Below are 26,075 nucleotides of genomic sequence, written 5' to 3'. Positions count from 1 at the left end.
ATTGTTTCTATCTCAACCTGTTTCTCTGGCAGCTAATTCCACATACACACCACTTTCTGAAGAAGTTGCCCTCAGGTTGTTCTTAAATCTTTCTCCTCTAACCTTAAACCTGTGCCCTCTAGTCTTCAGTTCCCTATCCCTGGGAAAAAGACTATATTCATTTATGCTAAATATGCCCCTCAGGATTTTGTGCACATCAGTAAGGTCATCCCTCATTCTGCTATGTTCCAAGGAATGAAGTCCTATCCTGATAACTCATGCCTATTAGTCCTGGAAACATCCTCGTAAAACTTTTTTGCACTCTTTCCAGTTTAAATATGTCTTTCCTATAATAGGCTGACTAAAACTGTATGCAGTATTCTCATGTCCTTAATGTACTCATAGAAACCCTTTGGACTCACCTTAATGCTATTTGTTAAAGCCATTTCATGTCTCCTTCTTACTTTTCTGATTTCGCTTGCATATACTCCTACTGTCCCCTTGTACTCGAGGGATTCATTCAACATTTGTTGTCTATATCAGGCACATGCTTCCTTCTTTTTCTTGACAAGAACCTCAATTTCACTTGTCATCCAGCATTCCCTACACTGAAATCAAGCTGACCGGTCTGTAGTTCCAAGACATTTCCTTTCCACCTTTCTTAAATAGTGGCACCATGTGAGCTGACATCCAGTTTTCCAGCACCTCACCTGTGGCTATCGATTACACAAATGTCTCAGCAAGGGGCACAGCAATCACTTCTCTAGCTTCCCACAGAGTTCCCTGGTCCAGTCCCAGGAATTTATTCACCTTTGTGTTTTAAGACTCCAGCAACTCTTCATCTTTAATATGGATACCAGCCTTGCCCTTCACCCTAACAGGAATATACTGTCTCTAGGCTCTTGTTAACTCATTTTTGAAGGTTTCCTATTTTCCAGCTGTCCCTTTACCTGTGAATATCCGCTTCCAATCAACTTTTGAAAGTTCTTGCTTAATATTGTCAAAACTAGCCTTCCTCCAATTTAGAACTTTAACTTTTAGATCAGGTTTATTCTTTTCTATAATTCTATTACTATTAAAATAGTTATGAATATTTGCCCCAAAGTACTCCCCAATGACACCTCCATCACCCGCCCTAACTTATTTCCCAATGGTAGGCAGAGTTTTGCACCTTCTATAGTAGATGCTAAATAGTAATATTTTCTTTAACACCCTTGCATTCCTCTCCATCTGAACCCTTAATAGTATGGCAGTCCTAGTCTTTGCTTGGAAAGTTAATTCAGTGGATTAGCCATTGTAACTGTGGGATTACAGGGACAGGTGGGGTGGGGTTGATGATTGGGATGCTCTTTGAAGGGTGGGTGTGGACTCATTGGGCCAAATGGCCTGCTTGCACACTATAGAGTCATAGAATCCCTATAACTTTTGGGTGGGGGGCTGTTGTACAATCCCAGTAAGGTGATAATCTCTTTCTTATTTCTCACTTCCACAGAAATAACTTCTCTGGATGTATCCCCAGGAAGATCTTCCCTAAGTACATTAGTCACATTATCCTTAATCAAAAACACCATTCCCCCTTCTCTCCTATCTCTATTTCTATACTTCCTTTTCACATCTACATCCTGGAACATTTAGCTACCAGTCCTGCTCTTCCCTGAGCCACATCTGTGTAATAGCTATGATATCCCAGTCCCATGTTCCCAACCATGCCCAGAGTTCATTGCCTTACCTGTCAGGCCTCCTGTATTGAAATAAATGCAGTTTAATTTATTAGTCATACATGACTTCTCTGGTTTATTCCTGCCTGCATTGATTATTTGACTTGCCCCTTTTCCCAACTTCACATCCCTATCTCTCTGTGTCCCTCCCAGGTGGCTTTAGAAAATCTCCCCATCAGTATATTAGACACCTTCCAATTTAGGTGCAACCCATCTTTCTTACACAGGTCACTTCCATCCCAGAAGAGATTCCCATGATCCAAAACTGTGTTTCCTTCTCCCCTGTTCCAGCTCCTGAGCCATGCATTCATCTGCTCTATCCTCCTATTACTATTCTCACTAGCATATGGCACTGACATTAATCCAGATATTATTACCAGAGTACCTACTTTTCAGCTTCCTGCCTAATTTCTGATATTGTCTCGTTAGAACCCCATCCTTTTTGCTCTAATAGCTACATCCAAATAACTCAAACATTCCAGTCTCAGTAACATCTTTTTTGCCTTTCCAGTTTAATAACATCCTTCCTATAGCAGGGTGACGAGTTTGTATGGAATACTGCAAACGTGGCTTTAAAAATGTCCTATGCAACTGTAATATCTCATCACAACTCCTGTACTCAAATCTGTGACCGATGGATGCCCCACCCTGTCTACCTGTGACACCACTTTCAAGGAACTATACATCTGCACCTCTGTGTTCAACAAAGCTCCCCAGGACCTGATTATTAACAGCAGAAGTCCCTCCTTGGTTTGTTTTACCAAAACACGAAACCTCACATTTGCCTGAATTAAACTCCAACTAAATTCCTTGGCCCACTGGCCCAGTTGATCAAGATAATCTGTCACTGCTCACCATGACAAACCTATCACATGTCCTCTTTTCTCCCTTCTGATTTCCCTAAGTGTACTCCTGCAGCCCCCGTACTCTTCGAGACAAATATTAGATTCAAAACTATCTAAATTCTCTGTTTTAAGGCTTTCTTTTTTGCAGAGGATTCCAGTGGCAAAGGGATTGCACATTGGGCTGTTCAGATTCCCAAGCAATTCCCATTGAGTTTGTTGACTCTGATTCCGCATCATCTGGATGTGCAACTCCAATCTGTGCTGCTTCTGATCAGAACATTTGGGCCAATATATCAACATACGAGGGTATCAATGTAATATTTCAAATTTTACTGATGGTGCAAAACTAGGTAGAATAGTGAGTAATGAGGATGATGCAAGGAGCATTCAGGGTGAATTTAGACAATTTGTGCGAGGCAAATGCACAGTAGAGGCAGGATAATTTGAATAAGTGTCAAGTTTCCCACATTTAGCAGGATAAACAGAGTGGAACAGTTTATCTAGATTGGATAACATTAATTTGTGAAGTGATCGGAATATCTTTGTACAACAGTTATTGAAAACAAATGTGAAGGTATAGCCAAACAGCCAAGAAAACAGATGGTATATTGGCCTCTATTGCAAGAGGACCTGAGAACATGAATAAGGAAGTCTTACTACAGCCATGTGCATCTGAAGTAGTGTCCAGGTCGGATCCCCTTATCTAAGAAAACGTCTACTTACCAGAGAGGGAGTGCAGTAAAGGTCTAACACACTGATTCTGGAATGACAAGATTGTCATACCAGGAGAAATTGAATTGAACTGGGCCTGTGTTCACTGGATTACAGAAGTATGAGAGGGAATCTCAGGGAAAATTAAAACGTTCTGGCAGGTGTAGATGCAGGTAGGATTTTTCCTCTGTATGGGGCATCCATAATAAAGATTCATAATCTCAGGAAATGGGTAGGCCATTTTGGACTGAGATGAGGGTAATGAGAGAGTGGTGAGCCTATAACAGAAAGTTTGAGGGCAGATCACTGACTATGTTTAAGAAAAAGATAGATTTCTGAAAATGTCAAGGGGAGCAGGAGCATGGCACGGTGATCATACGGAATGTCTGCTCTTGCTCTTGTTTATCCCAGGTCCCACGTGCTATTTTGCGCACCAAACACTTACGAGAATTTATTGAAAATGTTTCTGAAAATCCAAGTCAACCAGATCTACCGGTTCTCCCTTATGTGTCTCAATTACATTCCCAAAAATCAAGGATGGAAGGCAGGGCTAGATGCACATGCCAGGAAAGCAATAAAGGTCTGGCAGTGGGAAAAGCATGAAGATCAGGTTGTCCCTGACAAGTCATACAAGGGCACTCACATTCAGAGAATGAGAATATTATGATGCATATGATTTTCCTGCACTTTGTCCTATTCCTGTCACCTTATCTGACACAGCCATCATTTCTTTTCTCCTCTCTATTAGTTTGTGCACCACTGTCCCACCCGCTCAACACTAGATACTATTAATGTCCCTATAGATACCGGAAGGACATTTGTGACCATCTAAATATTCACTCTGACCCTGAATCATCCCATTATCCTGGTCAATGTTTTTTATCTGGTCCCAGGGCACACCCCATGACACTGTCACTGCCTCTACCCCATATCAAATGAAACTCTTTCACTTTAACCAAGATTACCCTATAGCACCAGCACTTTCAATTCAGACCTCAGTACCCTTTAAACAGACAGCACTAAGTCCATCTTCCAGATCCATCATCCAACTTATAAAAACTGCTTGTAATCATGGCTTAACTCCACCTGCTTTACAGTACCTCCACACCTAGTTGTCTAATACCTTCTCTCAAGAACTACCCTCTGTCAAATCTTCTCATCCTTCTTTCACATCCAAACATTACTTTCTATCCACTCTTCCTTCTCTACATGGCATGTCCTTGGCACACAAATACCAACTAGTCAACAGATAACTTGTACTAGTGCCATATAGGGATCAGCAGGAACCGTTGTTTTCCTTTCACTACAATTGCATAAAGCCCAAATGATACACAATACTTTAATGCAATTGTGAATCAAGGCCACAGCTCTCTTCATACAACTAACTTTATGAAGTTTGGTCCTTAAATGAAGACTATTTCATGTAAATGAGTATTTATGACACTCACTATACTTCACTTATAAACTTGCTAAAGATGGAGGTAATGCTCAGCACACTACAAAACATTTTATAGCCTTTCTTTCTGCATCTCAACCTGTCATCACAAAAACGGAATCCTCACATCCCATCTAATTGTCACCCCATACCATAACTTATTATGGATCTACAATATCTACATTTTGTGCAAAATGAGTTTTAAATTTGAAAAATCACAGAATACCATTAACAAAAGGGCTACAGCAATACAATTATCAAAGGGGAAAGAGAACAAGTTAATGAAACTGCTACAGAAGCAAAAACTGCTGGAGAAACTCAGCAGGTCTGGCATCATCAGGTACTCTTCATCAGAAACTGAGCCTGCTGAGTTTCTTCTGCAGTTTATGTTCTTGTTCGAGATTTCCAGCATCCACAGTTCTTTGTTTAATTGTAATGAAATCACTGTATATTTCCTGAAAATTGTGCATAGTCAACTTGATAGCTTAACCCAAACAACCAAGTGCCAAATTAGTTGAAGTTTTTGCAATCAAAGAACATGGTTATTTTTAAGTCAAAGTTAAGGTTAAATGTCATATTTTGGTTAAAATAAAATCAAAAAACCAACATATGTTAGGACAGGCTTGGAGGTCAAAGGGTAAAAAGAATGACTGCAGATGCTGGAAACCAGATTCTGGAGTAGAGTGGTGCTGGAAAAGCACATAAGTTCAGGCAGCATCCAAGGAGCAGGAAAATCGACATTTCGGGCAAAAGCCCTTCATCAGGAATACAGGTAGAATGCCTGAAGGGTGGAGAGATAAATGGGAGGAGGAGAGTCCCTCCTCTCATTTATCTCTCCACCCTTCAGGCACTCTACCTGTATTCCTGATGAAGGGCTTTTGCCCGAAATGTCGATTTTCCTGCTCCTTGGATGCTGCCTGAACTGCTGTGCTTTTCCAGCACCACTCTACTCCAGAATCTGGAGGGTGAAAGGGCCTGTTCCTGTGCTGTATTGTTCTTTGCTCACTGTTCTGTGTAAAAACAAATGCATCAATGACTATTTTAGAAGAAAGGAAAAATTTCATCACATGTTTCCATTGAGAGGAAATGCTTAGCAGGAATCAGCACAGATTTTAACAAGAACATTCATGTTTTTTTATATAACTTTATACAGACAACTGTGTTCACTTCTAGAGCTCATGGCACAGGATGACAGTATGTCAAAGTTTCAGGTTATTTAGACTATGGCTATATTGCAAAGATGTGAAGGAGCAGACTAAATAAACTTGATTAAGACTATTTGCTCACGCGTAATGTAAATTGTTCAGTATTGCTAACCAGGGCAAATGCAATTTCTTTGAAAAGTCACAAAATTCATTTTTGGTTATGAAGTCCTACCTTATGCCAAACATGCAATGAACATAGTTCCATATAGCTCTTCTTAACATGGTTGTGTCTACATCTTCATGTGTAGCCATGGTGTTGTAGGTTAGGTTACGGACCATATGAAACTTTTCATCGAGCAGTTGACCAATATCAGAATAAAGTCGATTAACAAGAGAAAAACCATGATCCTCCCAGCAATAGTCCTGCAGAAATAGATAAGATAAATAGAAGTACATATGGAGGAATAAGATTAAAAATACATAGCAATATAAGATCACTTTCTTTCATCAGGGAACAGGTTAAAAAATGTACGGTAAAACAGGGGCCTGAATAGCAAGCAAAAATATTTGCCTACTATCACTCCTTAGTGGAGTGAATCTCAATACACAAGGTTTTGAACAATCAGAAGGATGTAAGTGATGTATTATCCATTTCACCAAACAGGTTACCACGTTTTTATGTATGAAAATCTGAACATTAAGCCTCAGATGAATGCTGAATGTTGGACACATTTGATGAGCAAGCTTATCACTTGAATTTCAACTGTCATGAATAGCTCCCTTTCTAATCTTAAACTCGCTGGTTAAAATGGTGTTTAATGGATGTAGGTTTGCTCACTGAGCTGGAAGGATCAGACATTTATCACCATTCTAGGTAACATCTTCAGTGAGCCTCCAGACCAAACACTGCTGATGCTTCCTGCTTTCTATTTATATGTTTCTTTGGGTTGGTGATGTGCTTTTCCAGCACTAGACTCTTGACAGCTTCATTCCTAAATATATGTAGCTCTTCTGATTGCAACAGCGCATTTTATTTAATTATTTTTTAATAAGAGCAAACTCATCCTTCCCCACAAATTGGAAGACAAATTACCTGTGCTCTGAATGTAGGTAAATGATCATCTCCTCGTCTGGCAAAATCTTTATACCCAAAGCTTGGGTCATCTACATATCGTGACATGTAAGAGGTTGGAATCAACTCATCTTCATAGGCTGTTGGGTCATTAAGTTCAATGTATAAGTAATACAAGCATGAAGGATAAATTCAGCCTCTTCCTATGGTAAAGAAAACAAAACAATAGCAAAACTGGAATATTTTGTTGAATATTTATAGTGGAAGGGATTTTTTTTTAAAAAGGCAATCTTCTTTGCCTTCAATAATCTTTTGTCAACTGACCAGCATGCAGTTATTAATAAATTCATGTGAAGTACATCTGGACACTATTACATGAATTCACAAATTTCAAATCAGATTTCTTTTCAGAAAATAGTCATATTAATGGTCTTTAATGGTCATACTGTAAATCTGCAAAAATTCAATATCTCTTCAGCTGAGATGCCCGTAGTACACTCTTCCAATAAAAGCACTCCCTAAAATTATTTTGTGCTGTGGATCTCAACTACTCTTTCTGGAAAAAGACATTTCCTAATACCAGTCCAAAATTGTATTTGGCCCCTCTAAATCTGCCTCTCGCTTTAATTATGTATCAAGTTTATTTGGTCAAGTAATTTTGAATTTGAAATGTTCTAATCTAGTTGTTTCCCTCATTCCTTCCACCAGATACTGCACATTGATCTCAGTTTGCATTGACTTCAGGGTTTAGAAGTTTCCTATGATGTGATGACAACTACTTGAACCCTAACCAGCATACTGGTCACAAACAGATGTGAGCACAAACAGATTCAACTACATTAATCAGCAGCTTGTCAGCTCACTATTTAGACACAACATACAACAAGGTGACCAGCTCACTTTATTTAATAGAATCTTAAATCATATTTAAGGGAAAAACCTATGTCAAAAGAGCTAAAGTAAGTTTTTTTTTCCAAATCAATCAAAATATGATAGCAATATCAAAGATCTATAAGGAAAAAAGCTAATTAATTGGGTGGGTTACTCTTCAGCGGGTTGGTGTGGACCTGTTGGGCCAAATGACCGGTGTCCATACTGTAGGGAATCTAATCTAATTAATTTAGTATATAGTATCCAAGTATATTTTCCATTTGTTCATACTGAACAGAGAAACAACTGCAATAAAGTGAAACTATTTCTTTGTTGTGACTTGTATATGGCAAGATTCTCTCCATTCAAATGTGCTAATAGTAATAGAACTGATCAGAAAGTAATCATGCCAAAATGATCTTTAGTAAAGCATTTGATAAGGTTCCCCATGGTAGGCTTATGCGGAAAGTCAGGAGGCATGGGATAGAGGGAAATTTGGCCAATTGGATAGAAAACTGGCTAACCGGTCGAAGTCAGAGTGGTGGTAGATGGTAAATATTCAGCCTGGAGCCCAGTTACAAGTGGAGTTCCGCAGGGATCAGTTCTGGGGCCTCTGCTGTTTGTAATTTTTATTAATGACTTGGATGAGGGAGTCGAAGGGTGGGTCAGTAAATTTGCAGATGATGCGAAGATTGGTGGAGTTGTGGACAGTGAGGAGGGCTGTTGTCGGCTGCAAAAGGACTTAGATATGATGCAGAGCTGGGCTGAGGAGTGGCAGATGGAGTTCAACCCTGCCAAGTGTGAGGTTGTCCATTTTGGAAGAACAAATAAGAAGGCGGAATACAGGGTTAACGGTAGGGTTCTTAGTCAGGTGGAGGAACAGAGGGATCTTGGGGTCTATGTACATAGATCTTTGAAAGTTGCCACTCAGGTGGATAGAGCTTGTAAGAAGGCCTATGGTGTATTAGCATTCATTAGCAGAGGGATTGAATTCAAGAGTCGTGAAGTGATGTTGCAGCTGTACAGGACTTTGGTAAGGCCACATTTGGAGTACTGTGTGCAGTTCTGGTCGCCTCACTTTAGGAAAGATGTGGAAGCTTTGGAGAGGGTGCAGAGAAGATTTACCAGGATGTTGCCTGGAATGGAGAATAGGTTGTACGAGGATAGGTTGAGAGTTCTCGGCCTTTTCTCGTTGGAACGGCGAAGGATGAGGGGTGACTTGATAGAGGTTTATAAGATGATCAGAGGAATATATAGAGTAGACAGTCAGAAACTTTTTCCCCGGGTACAACAGAGTGTTACAAGGGGATATAAATTTAAGGTGAAGGGTGGAAGGTATAGGGGAGATGTCAGGGGTGGGTTCTTTACCCAGAGAGTGGTAGGGGCATGGAATGTGCTGCCCGTGGGAGTGGTAGAGTCAGAATCATTGGCGACCTTTAAGCGGCAATTGGATAGGTACATGGATGGGTGCTTAATCTAGGATAGATGTTCGGCATAACATCGTGGGCCGAAGGGCCTGTTCTGTGCTGTATTGTTCTATGTTCTATGACACCAAACAGTTTAAACTAAAGGTTATAGATCAAATTTTCAAATTGTCACTGGATTGCCAGTTACCCACCCATTATAGAAGAATTAGGAGCTAGAGTTGGCAATTCAGTTCCTCGAACCAGCTCTGCAATTTTATAATATTATTGTTGATCAGATCCACTTTCTTTTTCCCCCACCTATCATCCTACATTCACTTATAGATCAAAATCTAATTAACTCAGCTGTACTTATGTACTTAATGACCCAGTCTCCACTACTGTCTGGGCTACAGAATTCCACAGGCTCAGGACTCAAAATGCATGTTCCTTATTTCAGCTTCAAAACACCAAAGTTTTGAACAAGGCCTCCTAGTTAGAGACATCCCCAAATGTAAAACAATATACCTGCATTTTTCCTGTCAATTTCCCTCAGAATGTTACGTTTCACTGAGATCACCTCCCATTTTTCTGAATTCTAATAGGTTTGTACAACCTGCACAACAATACCTCAAATGCAACCTCCTCATCCTCATCTCAGTTAAGTCAATCTGAATCTTCCTGCTTACAATGAAATTACATATTTTCATAAGATCAAAACTGCATACTGTACATCAGTGAGACTGCATTCAAGTTCTTTTACAACTACAGCAATACTTATTTAAAATATACTAGATTTGCCTTATGAGTGTTTGTTGTACTTGAATACAAACATTTTGTGATTCATGTACTAGAACACCAAATTCTGTATTGTAAAGTTCTATTAAGTCGCTTCATTTTAACTTGCTATTTTTTTGTTTCTTTCTGCCTGAATGGATATGTTTGCTTTGCCTATCCATTTAATGCATTTATATTCATTTGCAGACTCCTTATGTCCTTTTCACAACTTATGTTTCTACACATTTTTCTGCCATCAGTAAATCTAACAACCATATATTCAGTCCCTCCAATGAGGTTTCTGATGTAGATTGTAAATAGCTACAGCTCCAGTTCTGATGCATATGACACTCCACTGTTTACATCCTGTTAACCTGAAACTGATTTTGGCTTCCTGTTGGCTAAACAATCCTCTGTATAGCATGGGCTCTTATTTTATTTACTAATTTTTGATGCAGCACCTTATGGAATACTATTTGGAAATCCAAATACATCACATTTACAGGTATCCCTTAATGTATTTTGCTTGTTACTACTTCCAGTTTATAATAAAACTAATTCAAGTTTCTAAATAGTACAATGTCATATTATATCCTTCAGGCTTTTTAAAGCATTTTTCTTTCAGCATCTTTTATGCTAACCTATAGTTTTTGGGAGCAGCTAACAAATCAATTGTCCGAACCTTTTCAGATAACGCAATGGGACAGTAACGTTTTGTTTATAGTAGTCAATGATTTTTTCATAACTAAATCAGCTAATTAAATAAGAGTCATTTTGAACTAAATAAAAACAGTTACCAGAAATGTGTTAAATAGATGTAGCTGTATAGATGTTTCAGCCAAGTGGTTGTTCTGTAACATATTTACACCTTGTGTGCAGGTTAGGTGAATTGGCCATGCTAAATTGCCCATAGTGTTCAGTGGTGTGTAGGTTAGGTGCATTAGCAAGGGAAAATGTGGGGCAACATGGTGGCTCAGTGGTTAGCTCTGCGGTCTCACAACACCAGGGTCCCAGGTTTGATTCCAGCTTCGGGTGACAGTCTGTGTGGCGTTTCCATATTCTCCCTGTGTCTGCATGAGTTTCCTCCCATTGTCCAAAGATGTGCAGGCCAGATGAATTGGCTATGCTAAATTGCCCTCCTGTTAGGTGTATTAGTCAGAGGGAAATGGGTCTAGGTGGGTTACTCTTTGGAGACTTGTTGGGCCAAATGGCCTTTTTGTACAATATGGGGGATTGTATGATTTCTATGCTAAAAATGGTGTATTTCGGACAGTTGCTCACTTTATTCCATTTTTGTGTTTACTATCAAGCATTTGAATTCTTTATTATCCCAATAAGCTTTGAGCTTCTGGAATTTTGGAAGACTGTTTTTCCCCTCAAATTATAGTTCACGTAGCCATCCTTTTGAGGTTGATGCTCTTGATTTTATACAATAAATCAATTCATACTTCATAAATAGTTTTAGTTCAGTGAAATATACTTGTATTTTCAATGTAGCCTTTGCAGATTTGTTTTTTTTTTAAATCAGAGTGCTCTTGGTGCAATGGCAATGTTCCTACTCTTACTCAAGAGGGCCAGGTTCAAGTCCCAACTGCTCCAGAAGTGTGTAATAACATCTCAGAACAGGTTGATTAGAAGGTATCTATCTCAATGTGCTACTGGATTTTGCCAGATGGATGTACATCCTAGTGCAGACTTATGACCTTTAACAGACAAAACTACATTTAACTCTGGTTCAAAAAAAAAACATCAATGTAAACACAAGGTGCACATCCTGTCCTTGTAGAAGCCTCACTCATTGTCATGTGAAAGTAGTGCACTAGGTATCCCAGTGCTTGTGCTTCAATTGAATGGAGAGTGACTGCTTTTGAAGACAGACACAGGGTGGCACAGTGGCTCAGAGGTTAGCATTGCTGCCTCATAGTGATAAAGAGCCAGATTCAATTCTAGCCTTTGGTGACTGTTTGGGGTCTGCACATTCTCCCTGTGACATGTGGGTTTCTGCCCAATGTTCTAGTTTGCCTACATAGTCCAAAGATGCACAGGTTAGGTGAGTTGGCCATACTAAATTGTCTCTATTGTCCAGGCATATGCAAATTAAGTGGATTAGCTATAGTAAAATGCAGGATTATGGGGATAGTGTAGGTGTGGCTTGAGGGATTGTGTGGGAGGGAGGGGTTCAAAATTGTTGAACATTGGGACCGGATCTGGGGAAGGTAGGACTATTACAAATTGGACAGTCTACACCTGAACCAGGCTGGAAATATTGTCCTTGGGAGAGTTTTTTTGCTCCTGCTGTTGGAGAGGTTTTAAATTAGTGTGGCAGGAGGCTGGAAACCAGAAGACAAGATAAGTTGACAAGGTGGAAACTGGAGACTGTAGGAATCTTCCCCTTTATTAATGCTAACTTCAAGAGTAGGCAGAGAGCAGAAGAATGCAAAATAACTGGTGGCCTGAAGTGCATATACTTTAATGCACAGAGTATAGTTGTTGTGGTTCTGTTCGCCGAGCTGGGAATTTGCGTTGCTGACGTTTCGTCCCCTGTCTAGGTGACATCCTCAATGCGTGGGAGCCTCCTTTGAAGTGCTTCTGTGATCTTTCCTCTGGCATTTGTAGTGGTTTGAATCTGCCGCTTCCGGTTGTCAATTCCAGCTGTCCGTTGCAGTGGTTGGTATATTGAGTCCAGGTCGATGTGCTTGATTGAATCTGTGGATGAGTGCCATGCCTCTAGGAATTCCCTGGCTATTCTCTGTTTGGCTTGTCCTATAATAATAGTGTTGTCCCAGTTGAATTCATGTTGTAACACTACTATTATAGCTCAAGCCAAACAGAGAACAGCCAGGGAATTCCTAGAGGCATGGCACTCATCCACAGATTCAATCAATAAACACATCGACCTAAACCCAATATACCAACCACTGCAACGGACAGCGGCAGATTCAAACCACTACAAATGCCAGAGGAAAGATCACAGAAGCGCTTCACAGGAGGCTCCCAAGCACTGAGGATGTCACCTAGAAACGTCTGCAACACAAATTCCCAGCTCGGCGAACAGAACCACAACAATGAGCACCTGAGCTACAAATCTTCTCCCAAACTTTGAACAGAGTATAGTGGGTAAGGCAGATGAATTTAAGGCTTGGATTGATGCCGAGGAGTATGACGTTATTGCAATCACAAAGACTTGGTTGAAGGAAGAGTATGATTGGCAATTAAATGTTCCAGGATATAGACACTTTAGACAGGACAGGGAGGGAAGTAAAAGTATTTTGGGGGGGGGAGGGAAGAAAAGGAGTGAGAGAAAAAGAGAAAGGAGGAGAAGCAAGGAGTTGCAATGCTGATCAGGAATGATACCACGGTTATGCTAATGGAGTACACTATGGCAGGCTCGAGTAGTGAGGCATTATGGGTACAGCTGAGAAATAAAAATGGTGCAGTTACGCGATTGGGGCTGTATTACAGGCCTCCCAACAGGGAGCATGAGGCAGAAGAACAAATAGGTAAATAGATTATGGAAAGATGTAGAGGCAACAGGGTAGTGGTGATGGGAGATTTTAATTTTCCCAATCTTAACTGGGATATACTTGATGTTAGAGATCTGAATGGGGCAGAATTTGTCAGAAGCTTACAGGAGAGTTTTCTACAACAGTATGTCAATAGTTCAATGAGGGAAGGGGCCGTACTGGACCTGGCATTGGGGAATGAGCCAGACCAGGTGGTAGAAGTTGTGGTGGGGGATTTCTTTGGGAACAGTAACCACAATTCTGTAAGTTTTAGAAAACTCAGACAAAGAAGAGTACTAAACTGTTATATCAAAATTAGGCAGGAACTTGGAAATGTGGATTAGATACAGCTATTTGAAAGGAAGTCCACATTTGATATGTGGGAGGTTTTCAAAGATAGGTTGAAGATAGTGCAGGAGAGGCACGTCCCTTTGAAAACAAGGGATAGGAAAGACATGATCCATGAACCATGGATGACAGGAGAAATCATAAAACTAGCCAAGAGGAAGAGGAAAAAGGAAGTGTACATAAGGTCGAGGCAGCTAAGAACAGAACGTGCCCTAGAGGAATAGCAGGAGAGTAGGACCATATTTAAAACGAGGAATCATACAGATGCTTAGGAATTGGGCGACAGGTTTAGGCAGTGGATTTGGATCAGCTCAAGCTTGGAGGGCTAAAGGGCCTAGGAAGGCTATAAATTTTCTTTGTTTTGCTCTTTGGATCTGGGTGGAATGCACTTCAGAAAGTCTGTGCAGACTTGATTGGTCAAAACAGCTTCTGTGCACACTGCAGGGACTTTTGCATGATTCTTGCACCTATAAAAGGTGTCCTTTTTATATTCTTGAGATGTGCCAAATAATTTCACTGCTGGATAGACTGGAACCTTTTTCACTGGAGCAGAGGCAGTTAAAGGGTGACCTTACAGAGGTTTATAAAATTATGAGAGGTATAGATAAGGTGAATAGCATGGGTCTTTTCCTCAGTTTGGGGGGGGGGGGGGGCGCATTGGTAGGAGTTTATAACTGGGTGGCATTTTTTAGTTAGAGGAAAAAAAATTGAAATGATCAGAGGGACAACTTTTTTCAGAGGATGCTGAAGAGGCAATTGAAAGTTAATGGAAAAGCACAGCCTCCACCATATCCGCTGCCAGGAGAAACAATTCCACTCCAAGACATTCCAGAGGTGGTCCTCTTTCAAGAACTGCAATTTCCCCTCCCATGTGATCAACAATGCCCTCCACCGCATCTCCTCCACCCTAGAACAATCATTTCACACCCTTCCATCCTCGAACTCACCCCTCCAACAGCAAAAAGAATAGAACCACTCTGGTGCTCACCTTCCACCCCACTAACATCCAGATACAGCACATTATACTCCACCATCTATAGTCAGGCTCCACTACCAAATATATAATTCCCTCTTCACCCTTATTTATGTTCTGCAGAGACCATTCCCTCTGTGACTCCCTTGTTAAGTTCACATAACCCCATCAACCCACCTTCCACATCCAGCAACTTCACTTTCCACCACGAGGTATAAAACCTGTGCCCACATCTCCTCCTCCCCCCTCCCGCCCACCTCTCACCTCCGACCAAGGCCCCAAAAGGACCATTTTAAATCTGGCAGAGATTTTCCTGCCAATTCACCCACTTCATCCGTTGCTCTCATTATGGTCTCCTCTAAATCAGGGAGATAGGACGCCAATTTGCAGAGTGGTTCAGAGAACATCTTTGGGTTGCACCCACTAAAACATACCACCGCCCTGTTGCTAACCACTTCAATTACCCCTCCCTCTCCACCTTGCAAATCCTGAGCCACCTCCACTGCCAAACCAAACCCACACACCAACTGCAGGAAAAACACCTCAGCTTCCACCTTGGGACCCTCCAACCACATAGCAATGTCAACTTCACCAGTGTCCAAATATACCCTTCCACCACTTCATCCCAGATCCAACCTTCCAACTCAGCAGTGCCCTCTTGGCCCGTCCATCTTGCTTCCTACCTATCTGCTCCACCCTCCCCACTGACCTATCACAAATCAACTGCATCCACCTATCAACTTCCTGAATCACACCCACATATTTATCTCTCAGCCCCTTCCCCCTCCACATTCCTGTTGAAGAGCTTATGCCCAAATCATCAACTCTCCTGCTCCTTGAATGCTGCCTAACCTGCTGTGCTTTTCTAGCATTACACTTTTTGACTGGAATGAATTGCAGAGGAAGTGATAGATGCAGGTACAGTAATAACGTTTAAAATATATTTGGATAGGTACATGAATAGGAATGGTTTAGATGGATATGGGCCAAATGCAGGCAAATGGAAATATTTTAGTTTGGCAAGCTTGATCAGTATAGATGGGTTGGCCCAAAAGGGTCTGTTTGTGCTGTATGACTATAACCATTTTAGAAATGTAATAACTGAAACAGAACTAACGAGAATGAGAAGTGCAAGCTGTTGGTGATGCTAAAAGATGTACATGGGTCAGGACATAAGGCGCTATTGGACATTTGTTTACTATTGTATCCAGAGAGTTGGATACAATATGTCCTGGTAACTAAAAGACTTCAAGCTAAACATCAATCAATTGTCCCATTTCTGGAAACTCTTAGACTTACTGTCTTGCACCAGATCTTGTACAAGTTATACACAAAAAAATGTAAAGATTGTACATTTAAATTGTACAATTATTAGTATTTGCTTCTCCAATAACCTTTTGACATTGGTCACGGAACTTTGTTGTTTCAATTGTAAATGCCAGACTTTTTAGCTTCGTGATGACATTTCCATCTCAGAATCAGATATATTGGGTTTCAAATTTCACTCCATAAAATCTCAGACTTCTCATTCTGAATTCATACCAGTGATTATTTGTTTCTAGTCACTGGATTCTTCCCTCATTGTACGGCTTTTGTAAATTCTTGCTCCAGGTAGAACCATCGGCTGGACATAGAACATAGAAATTCCCCCCTCAGTATGCTTTTATTTACTTTTGATTTGGAGATGCCAGTGTTGGACTGCAGAGTACAAAGTTAAAAATCACAACACCAGGTTATAGTCCAACAGGTTTATATGGACAACCACCTGATGAAGTAGCAGCACTCCTAAAACTATTGCTTCCAAATAAACCTGTTGGACTATATATTTAAAAAAAATCACAACACCAGGTTAAAGTTTATTTACTTGGCTCAACTTGAACTCTAGTAATTATTGTAATATCAGTGAAAACTATTTCCTTCATCATGGGCAACATGGTGGCTCAGTGGTTAGCACCGCTGCCTCACAGCACCAGGGACTCAGGTTCTATTCCAGCCTTGGGCAACTGTCTGCAATGGGCAATTGCACATTCTCCCAGTGTCTGCATGGGTTTCCTCCAGGTGCTCCGGTTTCCTCCCACAATCCAAAAGATGTGCAGGTCAGGTGAATTGGCCATTCTAAATTGCCCATAGCAGTAATTAGAGGGAAATGGATCTGGGTGGGTTACTCTTCAGAGGGTCGGCGTGGACTTGTTAAGCCAAAGGGCTCGTTTCCACACTGAGCTGGAAGAGCACAGCAGTTCAGACAGCATCGGAGCAAGAATGTTTTCATTTTGCATCCTTCATCAGGACTGGGGAGGGGGAAGGGAGGTCAGACATAAATGGGGGTTGGTGGGGGGGGAAAGGAAAGAAGTGCGGCTGAGGGAAAGGTAGGTGGGGTGGTAATAGGGAGAGCATAGTAGGTCAGGCAGCATCCGAAGAGCAGGAAATTCAATGTTTCCATTACTGGAAGGATGTGGAAGTTTTGGAAAGGATTCAGAGGCAATTTATTAGCATATTGCCTGGTATGGAGGGAAGGTCTTATGAGGAAATGTTGAGGGACTGGAGGCTGTTTTCGTGAGGGAGAAGGTTGAGAGGTGACTTAATTGAGATATATAAAAGATAATCAGAGGCTTAGACAGGGTGAATAGTGAGCACTTTTTTCCTCAGACAGTGATGGCTAGCATGAGGGGACATAGCTTTAAATCAAGGGGTGATAGATATAGGACCGATGTCAGGAGGTGGTTTCTTTACTCAGTAGTTGGGACATAGAATTCCCTGCCTGCAACAGTTGATGACTTGCCAACTTTAATGGCATTTAAATGGTCATTGGATAAATATATGAATGAAACTGAAACAGGTGTAGGATAGATTGACTTCAGATTGGTGCAACGTCGAGGGCCAAAGGGCCTGTACTGTGCTATAATGTTATGTGTTTTATGTTCAAGAGTGATTTTACATCAATTTAACTTTAACTGCCAAAACAAAACTATCTCTGTGGACTGCAGACAGGGCACTCCTGCACTCCCTGTTGGGAATTCATTCCGTTTCTCTCTGCACCTGAATGCTTAAATTGTAGGATGTCCACATCAATAATTGTGGCATCAACAAAGCTCTCAACCTTGCAACTGGTGTCATTATAGTGAAAGTTCAATCCCAAAAATCAAGCCATTGCAGTTTGATACTTCCTGCACATACAATGATCTGAAATGTAAGAAATGTCCTGGAGTCTCGCGGAATAGGATGTACACTACAGACTTTGGAACTGCCCTGCCATTTCTCAATAAATTAATTATTTAAAATTATGAGCAAAAACATACCAGCTACTTGCTTTTCTTCTTCTATGGACGCAAACATAGAAGTAATTGAAATGCTGTACCCATTTTTATAATGGAAATATATAAGGGCAAAATAGTGGTCTATGAGCTTACCCACATGATTTCCATCTGCTAGCCTAAACAGAAAGTGTCAGAATGCTATTTGACTACACCACCCCATCCTGTCAACAGACATAAAGACATGTAATTCGAGTACCATTCGCTGATAGGCCAAAGGCAGATAATTGCAGACCAATTAGCCAAACCTTAGTGATCTGTAAGATCCTGGAGTCCATAGTCAAGAATAAGATTGAGAGTCATAGAGATGTACAGCATGGAAACAAAACCCTTTGGTCCAACCCGTCCATGCCGACCAGATATCCCAACCCCATCGAGTCCCACCTGTCAGGACCCGATCCATATCCCTCCAAACCCTTCCTATTCATATACCCATCCAAATGCATCTGAAATGTTGCAATTGTACCAGCCTCCACCACGTCCTCTGGCAGCTCATTCCTTACACGTACCACCCTCTGCGTGAAAACATTGCCCCGTAGGTCTCTTTTATATCTTTTCCCCTCTCACCCTAAATCTATGTCCTCTAATTCTGGACTCCCCGACCCCAGGGAAAAGATTTTGTCTATTTACCCTATCCATACCCCTCAATTTTGTAAACCTCTATAAGGTCACCCCTCAGTCTCTGACGCTCCAGGGAAAAATAGCCCCAGCCTGTTCAACCTCTCCCTATAGCTCAATCCTCCAACCCTGGCAACATCCTTGTAAATCTTTTCTGAACCCTTTCAAGTTTCACAACATCTTTCCGATAGGAAGGAGACCAGAATTGCACGCAATATTCCAACAGTGGCCTAACTAATGTCCTGTACAGCTGCAACATGACCTCCCAACTCCTGTACTCAATACTCTGACCAATAAAGGAAAGCATACCAAACGCCTTCTTCACTATCGTATCTACCTGCGACTCCACTTTCAAGGAGCTATGAACCTCCACTCCAAGGTCTCTTTGTTCAGCAACACTCCCTTGGACCTTACCATTAAGTCATGCTAAGATTTACTTTCCCAAAATGCAGCATCTCGAATTTATCTGAATTAAACTCCATCTGCCACTTCTCAGCCCATTGGCCCATCTGGTCCAGATCCTGTTGTAATCAGAGGTAACCCTCTTCACTGTCCACTACACCTCCAATTTTGGTGTCATCTGTAAGCTTACTAACTATACCTCTTACGTTCTCATCCAAATCATTTATGTATATGACAAGTAGAGGACCCAGCACCAATCCTTGTGGCACTCCACTGGTCACAGGCCTCCAGTCTGAAAGAACAACCCTCCACCACCACATGTATCCAAATGGCTAGTTCTCCATGTATTCTGTGAGATCTAACCTTGCTAATCAGTCTTCCATGGGGAACCATGTCGAACACCTTACTGAAGTCCATAAAGATCACATCTACTGCTCTGCCCTCATCAATCCTCTTTGTTTTTTTAAGTAACAATCAAGTTTATGAGACACGATTTCCCACACACAAAGCCATGTTGACTATCCCTAATCAGTCCTTGCCTTTCCAAATACATGTACATCCTGTCTCTCAGGATTCCCACCACCGATGTCAGGCTCTAATTCCCTGGCTTGTCCTTACCACCCTTCTTAAACAGTGGCACCACGTGAGCCAATCTCCAGTCTTCCAGCACCTCACCTGTGACTATCAATGATACAAATATCTCAGCAAGAGGCCCAGCAATCACTTCTCTAGCTTCCCAGAGCTTTAGGGTACACCTGATCAGGTCCTGGGGATTTATTCACTTTTATGCATTTCAAGACATCCAGCACTTCCTCCTCTGTAATAGGGACATTTTGCAAGATGTCACCATCCAATTCCCTACATTCTATATCTTCCATATCCTTTTCCACAGTAAATACGGATGCAAAATACTCATTTAGTGTCTCCACCATTTTCTGCAGCTCCACACAAAGGCTGCCTTGCTGATCTTGGCGGGGCCCTAGTTACCCATTTGTCCTTAATGTATTTGTAAAAACTCTTTGGATTCTCCTTAATTCTATTTGCCAAAGCTATCTCATGTCCTCTTTTTACCCTCCTAATTTCCATCTTAAGTATACTCCTACTTCCTTTATACTCTAAGGATTCACTCATTCTATCCTGTCCATACCTGACATACACTTCCTTAGTTTTCTTAACCAAACCCTCAATTTCTTTAGTCATCCAGCAATCCCTATACCTACCAACCTTTCCTTCCACCCTAACAGGAATATACTTTCTCTGGATTCTTGTTATCTCATTTCTGAAGGCTTCCCATTTTCCAGCCATCCCTTTACCTGTGAACATCTGCCTCCAATCAGCTTTCGAAGGTTCTTGCCTAATACCATCAAAATTGGCCTTTCTCCAATTTAGAACTTCAACTTTTAGATCTGGTCTATCCTTTTCCATCACTATTTTAAATCTAATAGAATTATGGCCGCTGGCCCCAAAGTGCTCCCCCACTGACACCTCAGTCACCTACCCTGCCTTATTTCCCAAGTGTAGGTCAAATTTTGCACCTTCTCTATTAGGTACATTTCTGAATACTTGGAAGTATATAGTAAAATAGGGCAAAGTCAGCATGGTTTCGTCAAATCTGCTAGAAGTCTTTGAGGAAGTAATGTGTGGGTTAGACCAAGGAGAGCCAATGGAAATGATCTACCTTGAGTTCCAAAAGGTCTTTAACAAGGTGCCATGCAGGAGTAAGATAAGGGTCCATTGTGTTACAGGCAAGGTGCTAGCATAGATAGAAGCTTGGCTGTCTGGCAGAGAGTGCAATAAAAAGGATCCTTCTCAGAATGGCAGCTGGTGACACAGTGTTCCACAAGACTGAGTGTTGTGACCACAACTTTTCACTTTATACATTACGATCTGGATAAAGGAACGGAGGGTATTCTGGCTAAGTTTGCAGACTATACAAGGATAAGTGGAATGACATGTAGCATTAATGAGGTGGGGACACTGCAGAAAGATTTGGATAGGTTAGGAGAGTGGGCAAAGTGTCGTCAGATGGTATACAAAATGGGCAAGTATGAGGTCATACACTTCAGTAAGAATAAAGGCATGAACTATTTTCTAAATGGTGAGAAAATTCAGAAGTCTGATGTGTAAGGAGACTTGGGAGTTCTAGTCCAGGATTTTCTTGAGATAAACTTGTGGGTTGAGGCAATATTTAGGAAGGCAAATGCAATTTTGGCATTTATTTTGAAAAGACTTGAACATAAAAGCAGGAAACGTACTTCCAAGGCTCTAAAAGGCTCTGGTCAGACCACATGTGGAGTATTGTGTGCAGTTCTGGGCCCCATATCTCAATGTACTGGCCTCTGAGCTTGTTCACAGGTGGTTCATGAGAATGGCCCCAGGAATGAAAAGCTTAACAATGAGGAATGTTTGAGGACTCCAAAGTTTAGAAGGATGTGTGGGAATCTATTTGAAACATTCAGAATACTGAATGGCTTGGACAGAGTAGATGTTAGGAAGATGTTTCCATTGATGGGAGAGACTAGGACCGGAGGACGTGGCCTTTTTGAGTAAAGGAAAGGCCTTTTAGAACAGAGATAAAGGAGAGATTTCTTCAGCTAGAGAGTGTGATGAATGCATGGAATTCATTTCCACAGAAAGCTGTGGAGGCATGTCATTGAGTACACTTAAGATTGAGATAGATAGGTTCTTGATTGTCAAGGGAATCAAGGATTATGGAGAGAAAACAGGAGACTGGGGTTAAGAAACATTATTGAGTGGTGGAGTAAACTCAATGCGCTGAATGGCTTAATTCCTACTTCAACGTCTTATGGTCTTACAGCTATTTCTTTCCTTTAACCCACAAATGGAAACAAAATGTATTCCTCCAGATGTAAACTATTTTGATTGGAGATCAAATACAGCTTATGCTGGTTTATTGGCTCATTTAATGAGTACAAAGAGAAACTGTGACCTGAGGTTTATCTCAAGATTCAGGAATTTCTAGTCCATCATCAGTTATTAACAGACGACATGGTCTGGTTTTAAACAATGGTCAATCTCTGTGCACAGTGTGTATATTTTTCAGGGAAAACACAAACTATCCCTGTTCAAGTCAATTTGGAGGAACAACATATCCACAAAAGCAATCGGAAATAATGGCTGAAGATTACTGTAACCTAGCATCAGTGTTACTAAGTAAACATGCAAATAGCTTAATATGTAATTTGTCGATTCCCACTAAGCTGACAAGTAGCTCACTTGTGTGTAACCATAAAGGATTACTTCACTGATGACTGCAATTAACCTAATGTCACAGCTTGGAAACACTTTAGTTGTCATCGTTTTTTTTCATTATTAAATGATTACAACCACATTACCTAATTCCTTTGTTTGTAGTCTACACATTTATGATGCATGTGCAAGTTTGATAGACTGATTTCCATTGGTAGGACTTTCAGTAACAAGAGGTCACAGATTTAAGGTCATTGGCAAAGTCAGTGGGAATTTTTTTTTTTTACAATTTATGCCAATAATCTGAAATGCAATGCCTTTAAAGACTGTGACGTCGCCAGCATCCGATACAGCTGTAACAACCTGCCTGCTTTTCAATTCAATCCCTCTAGCACTGAAGGACAAATTTCTATTTGCCTTCTTAATTCCCACCTCAGGCGACTGACTGTGTGGAGTTTACACATTCTCCCCGTGTCTGCGTGGGTTTCCTCCGGGTGCTCCACAGTCACAAAGATGTGCAGGTTAGGTGAATTGGCCATGCTAAATTGCCCGTAGTGTTAGATGAAGGGGTAAGTGTAGGGGTATGGGTGGATTGCGCTGCGGCAGGTGAGCGTGGACTTGTTGGGCCGAAGGACCTGTTTCTACACTGTAGGTAATCTAATCTACCTGTTAAATTTACAAACCAACCTTGTGATTCATTCACAAGGACACCCAGGTCCCTCTGCACAGCAGCATGCTGCAATGTTTTACCATTCAAATAATTGTCCTATTTATTGTTATTCATACCAAAATGGATGACTTCACATTTATCAACATTGTACTCCATGTGCTAGACCTTCACTCAATCACTTAAACGAGGTCCCTTTGCAAACTTTCAGAATCCTCTCCAACTGACCCAAACTTTGATACATGACACATGGTCCCCAATTTCAAATCATCTATGTAAATTGTAAACAATTATGGTCTTAACACACTCATCCTGGAGGCATGCCACTAAACATTGATTGCCCACCGGAAAAGCACTCATTTATCCCCATTCTTTGTTACCCGTTAGTTAACCAATCCTATTCATGCTAATACATTGCCCATTAGAGAGTGCACCTTTATCTTATGCAGCAGCCTTGATCTTGTGCACACCTTGTCAAATGTGTTTTGGAAATCTAGATACACCTCACCTACTGGGCCCCATCAGTCACTGCGCTCAATGTCTTCATAGAATTCCAGCAACTTAGTGAAACATTTCCTGCCTTCCATGAACCAGTGTTGCATCTGCCCAATGGGACAAATTCTATCTAGATGTCTTTCGATTTCTCCCATGATGATAGATTCAAGCATTTGCCCATTACGGAAGTTAAGCTAACCAGCAATTCCCCAACTTTTTTTTTAGATTAGACTTACAGTGTGGAAACAGGCCCTTCGGCCCAACAAGTCCACACCGACCCGCCGAAGCGAAACCCACCCATACCCCTACATTATCCCTTACCTAACACTACGGGCAATTTTAGCATGGCCAATTCACCTGACCCGCACATCTTTGGACTGTGGGAGGAAACCGGAGCACCCGGAGGAAACCCACGCAGACACGGGGAGAACGTGCAAACTCCACACAGTCAGTCGCCTGAGTCGGGAATTGAACCCGGGTCTTCAGGCGCTGTGAGGCAGCAGTGCTAACCACTGTGCCACCAACAGTGGCATCACATTTGCTGTATTCCAATCTGCTGGAACTGCTCCAAAGTAAATTTTGGAAAAAATTACCACCAATGCATTTGCTATTTCACCCACTGCCTCTTTTCATACTCTGGGATGTGCTGCATCAGGGCCAGGAGACTTGTCTACCTTTAGCTCCATTAGTTTGCCAAACACTAACTCTCTCATGATGATGATCATTTCTAGGTCCTCATCTACCTTAATCTTTGTCAATTACTGGGCAAGCTTTTAGTGTTCTCCACTGTAAAAATAACACAAAATACCTGTTCAAAGCCTGTTATTTCCAATTATTAAATTCCCCTTCTCATCCTCTGAAGGACCAATATTTACCTTAGCCACTCTTTTATCTTTGAAAGTAAACTAGCTCAGAATATATCGTATTTTCCATTATAGCTTTTTATTTAAAATGACTTTCTGTTGGCCTTTTAAAGTTTTGCCAGTCTTCTAGTTTCCCCACTGGTCTTTACCACTTTTTATGCGTTATCATTCAATTTGATAGCCTATTTCCTTAGACATTCATGACAGATTATCCCCTTTCCTACCGTCCTTCATTTTCCCTGGTATATACTCTTGCTGAACACAAAAATTGCTTTGAAAGACGTCCACTGTTCCTCAGCTGAATCACCATAAAGTCTTTACTACAGTCTATATTAGCCAATTCCTCCCTCATTCAATTGTAGCCGCCTTTGTTTAAGCACAGGACCCTGGTTTTGGATTTTATCTTCCCACTTTCCATCTGTATTCTAAAGTCAACCATCTTATGATTGCTCCTTCTAAGGGGATCCCGAACTATGGGATAGTTAATTATTCTGGTCTCAATATACAGCACCAGGTCTAGGAGAGCTTGCTCCCTCATTAGTTCTATTAAATACTGTTCAAGAAACCGATCACAGATACATTCAATGAACTCCCCCTCAAGGCTGCCTTGAGCAACTTGACTCGTCCCATCAACATGTAGATTAAAATCTCCTATGATAACTAATGCCTGTGAAAATATCAGTTATTTCATTGTTTATTGCCCATCTCAATATGTTGTTACTATTTGGTGGCCTATACCTACCTTGGACTTTTTCTTAGAATTTTTTTGGCGGCAGTTACAGTGGGAGGAGCAACAGTGAGGACCAGGGGCCTGATAAAAGGTACATTTACAGGTATAAAAACTTACCTGGTGTACAGGCAGTGCAGACATGGGACTGATAGGCAAGTGAGATTATATATTTGAACAGATGCTTTACCTAAAACAATACTTGGGTAGCGTCTCTTGCCCATCCTCCTCTAACAAAAAGAAAAAAAGATTCTGTGTGCCAGATTGGTAAGGTGACTAGTTTTTATTTATATTTTTCAGTACTTATGCTGAGAATTCAGAATAGTGGGAATGGAGGTTAGGGCAGTTGAATATTCCTCCTGTAGAACGTGGGAGGTAAGGGTCACCACTAGTGTCCCTGCTGACTGCATCTTCGGGAAGTGTACCCAACTCCAGCTCCTCAAAACAGCTTTAGGAACTGGAGCTGCAGCTGGATGAACTTTGGATCATTTGGGAGGCAGGGGACATGATTGAGTGGAGTTACAGGAATGTAGTCACACCTCAGGTGCAAGATGGTGGTAGATGGGTTACCATCGGGGGACAGAAAGGGAGCCATCAGGCAGTGCAGGGATCCCTTGTGTTCCCATCAACAAAATATACCATTTTGGGGTGGAAACGACATACCAGGGGTAAACAATGGGGCACAAATTTCAGGGACTGATTCTGTGCCAGAAGGGAAGGTGGGGAGGAGGAGAGCATTAGTCATTGGGGACTCCATAGTTAGGGCGACAAGATAGGAGGTTCTGTGGAACAAGAGACACTTACGGTTGGCATGTTGCCTCCGAGGTGCCAGGGTATGCGATTGTGTTTTTGGGATCCTTGAGGGGGAGGGAAGCCACCCCAAGTCATGGTCCACATAAGTACCAACAACCTAGAGAGAGAGAGAGAGAGAGAGAGAGAGAGAGAGAGAGAGAGAGAGAGAGAGAGAGAGAGAGAGAGAGAGAGAGAGAGAGAGAGAGAGAGA

General features: G+C 41.4%; 1 protein-coding gene across 7 annotated transcripts in view; it reads right to left on the bottom strand.

Annotated features, from left to right (window-relative positions):
• LOC132816694 (sestrin-3-like) overlaps positions 1-26,075 on the bottom strand; it is a 163,660-nt gene that overhangs the window by 27,412 nt on the left and 110,173 nt on the right. For all 7 annotated transcript variants that reach the window (XM_060826572.1, XM_060826571.1, XM_060826570.1 and 4 more), the window contains 2 exons: positions 6,927-7,045; positions 6,066-6,256 (listed from right to left, as the gene is read on the bottom strand). In XM_060826572.1, coding sequence (XP_060682555.1) covers positions 6,066-6,256; positions 6,927-7,045 — 310 coding nt within the window. The remainder of the gene's footprint in view (positions 1-6,065; positions 6,257-6,926; positions 7,046-26,075) is intronic.

This window comes from Hemiscyllium ocellatum, chromosome 6 (assembly GCF_020745735.1).
Source record: "Hemiscyllium ocellatum isolate sHemOce1 chromosome 6, sHemOce1.pat.X.cur, whole genome shotgun sequence".
Taxonomy (NCBI): domain Eukaryota; kingdom Metazoa; phylum Chordata; class Chondrichthyes; order Orectolobiformes; family Hemiscylliidae; genus Hemiscyllium; species Hemiscyllium ocellatum.
Note: the sequence above shows the minus strand (reverse complement) of the source record. Positions and strands in the feature narration are given on the sequence as shown.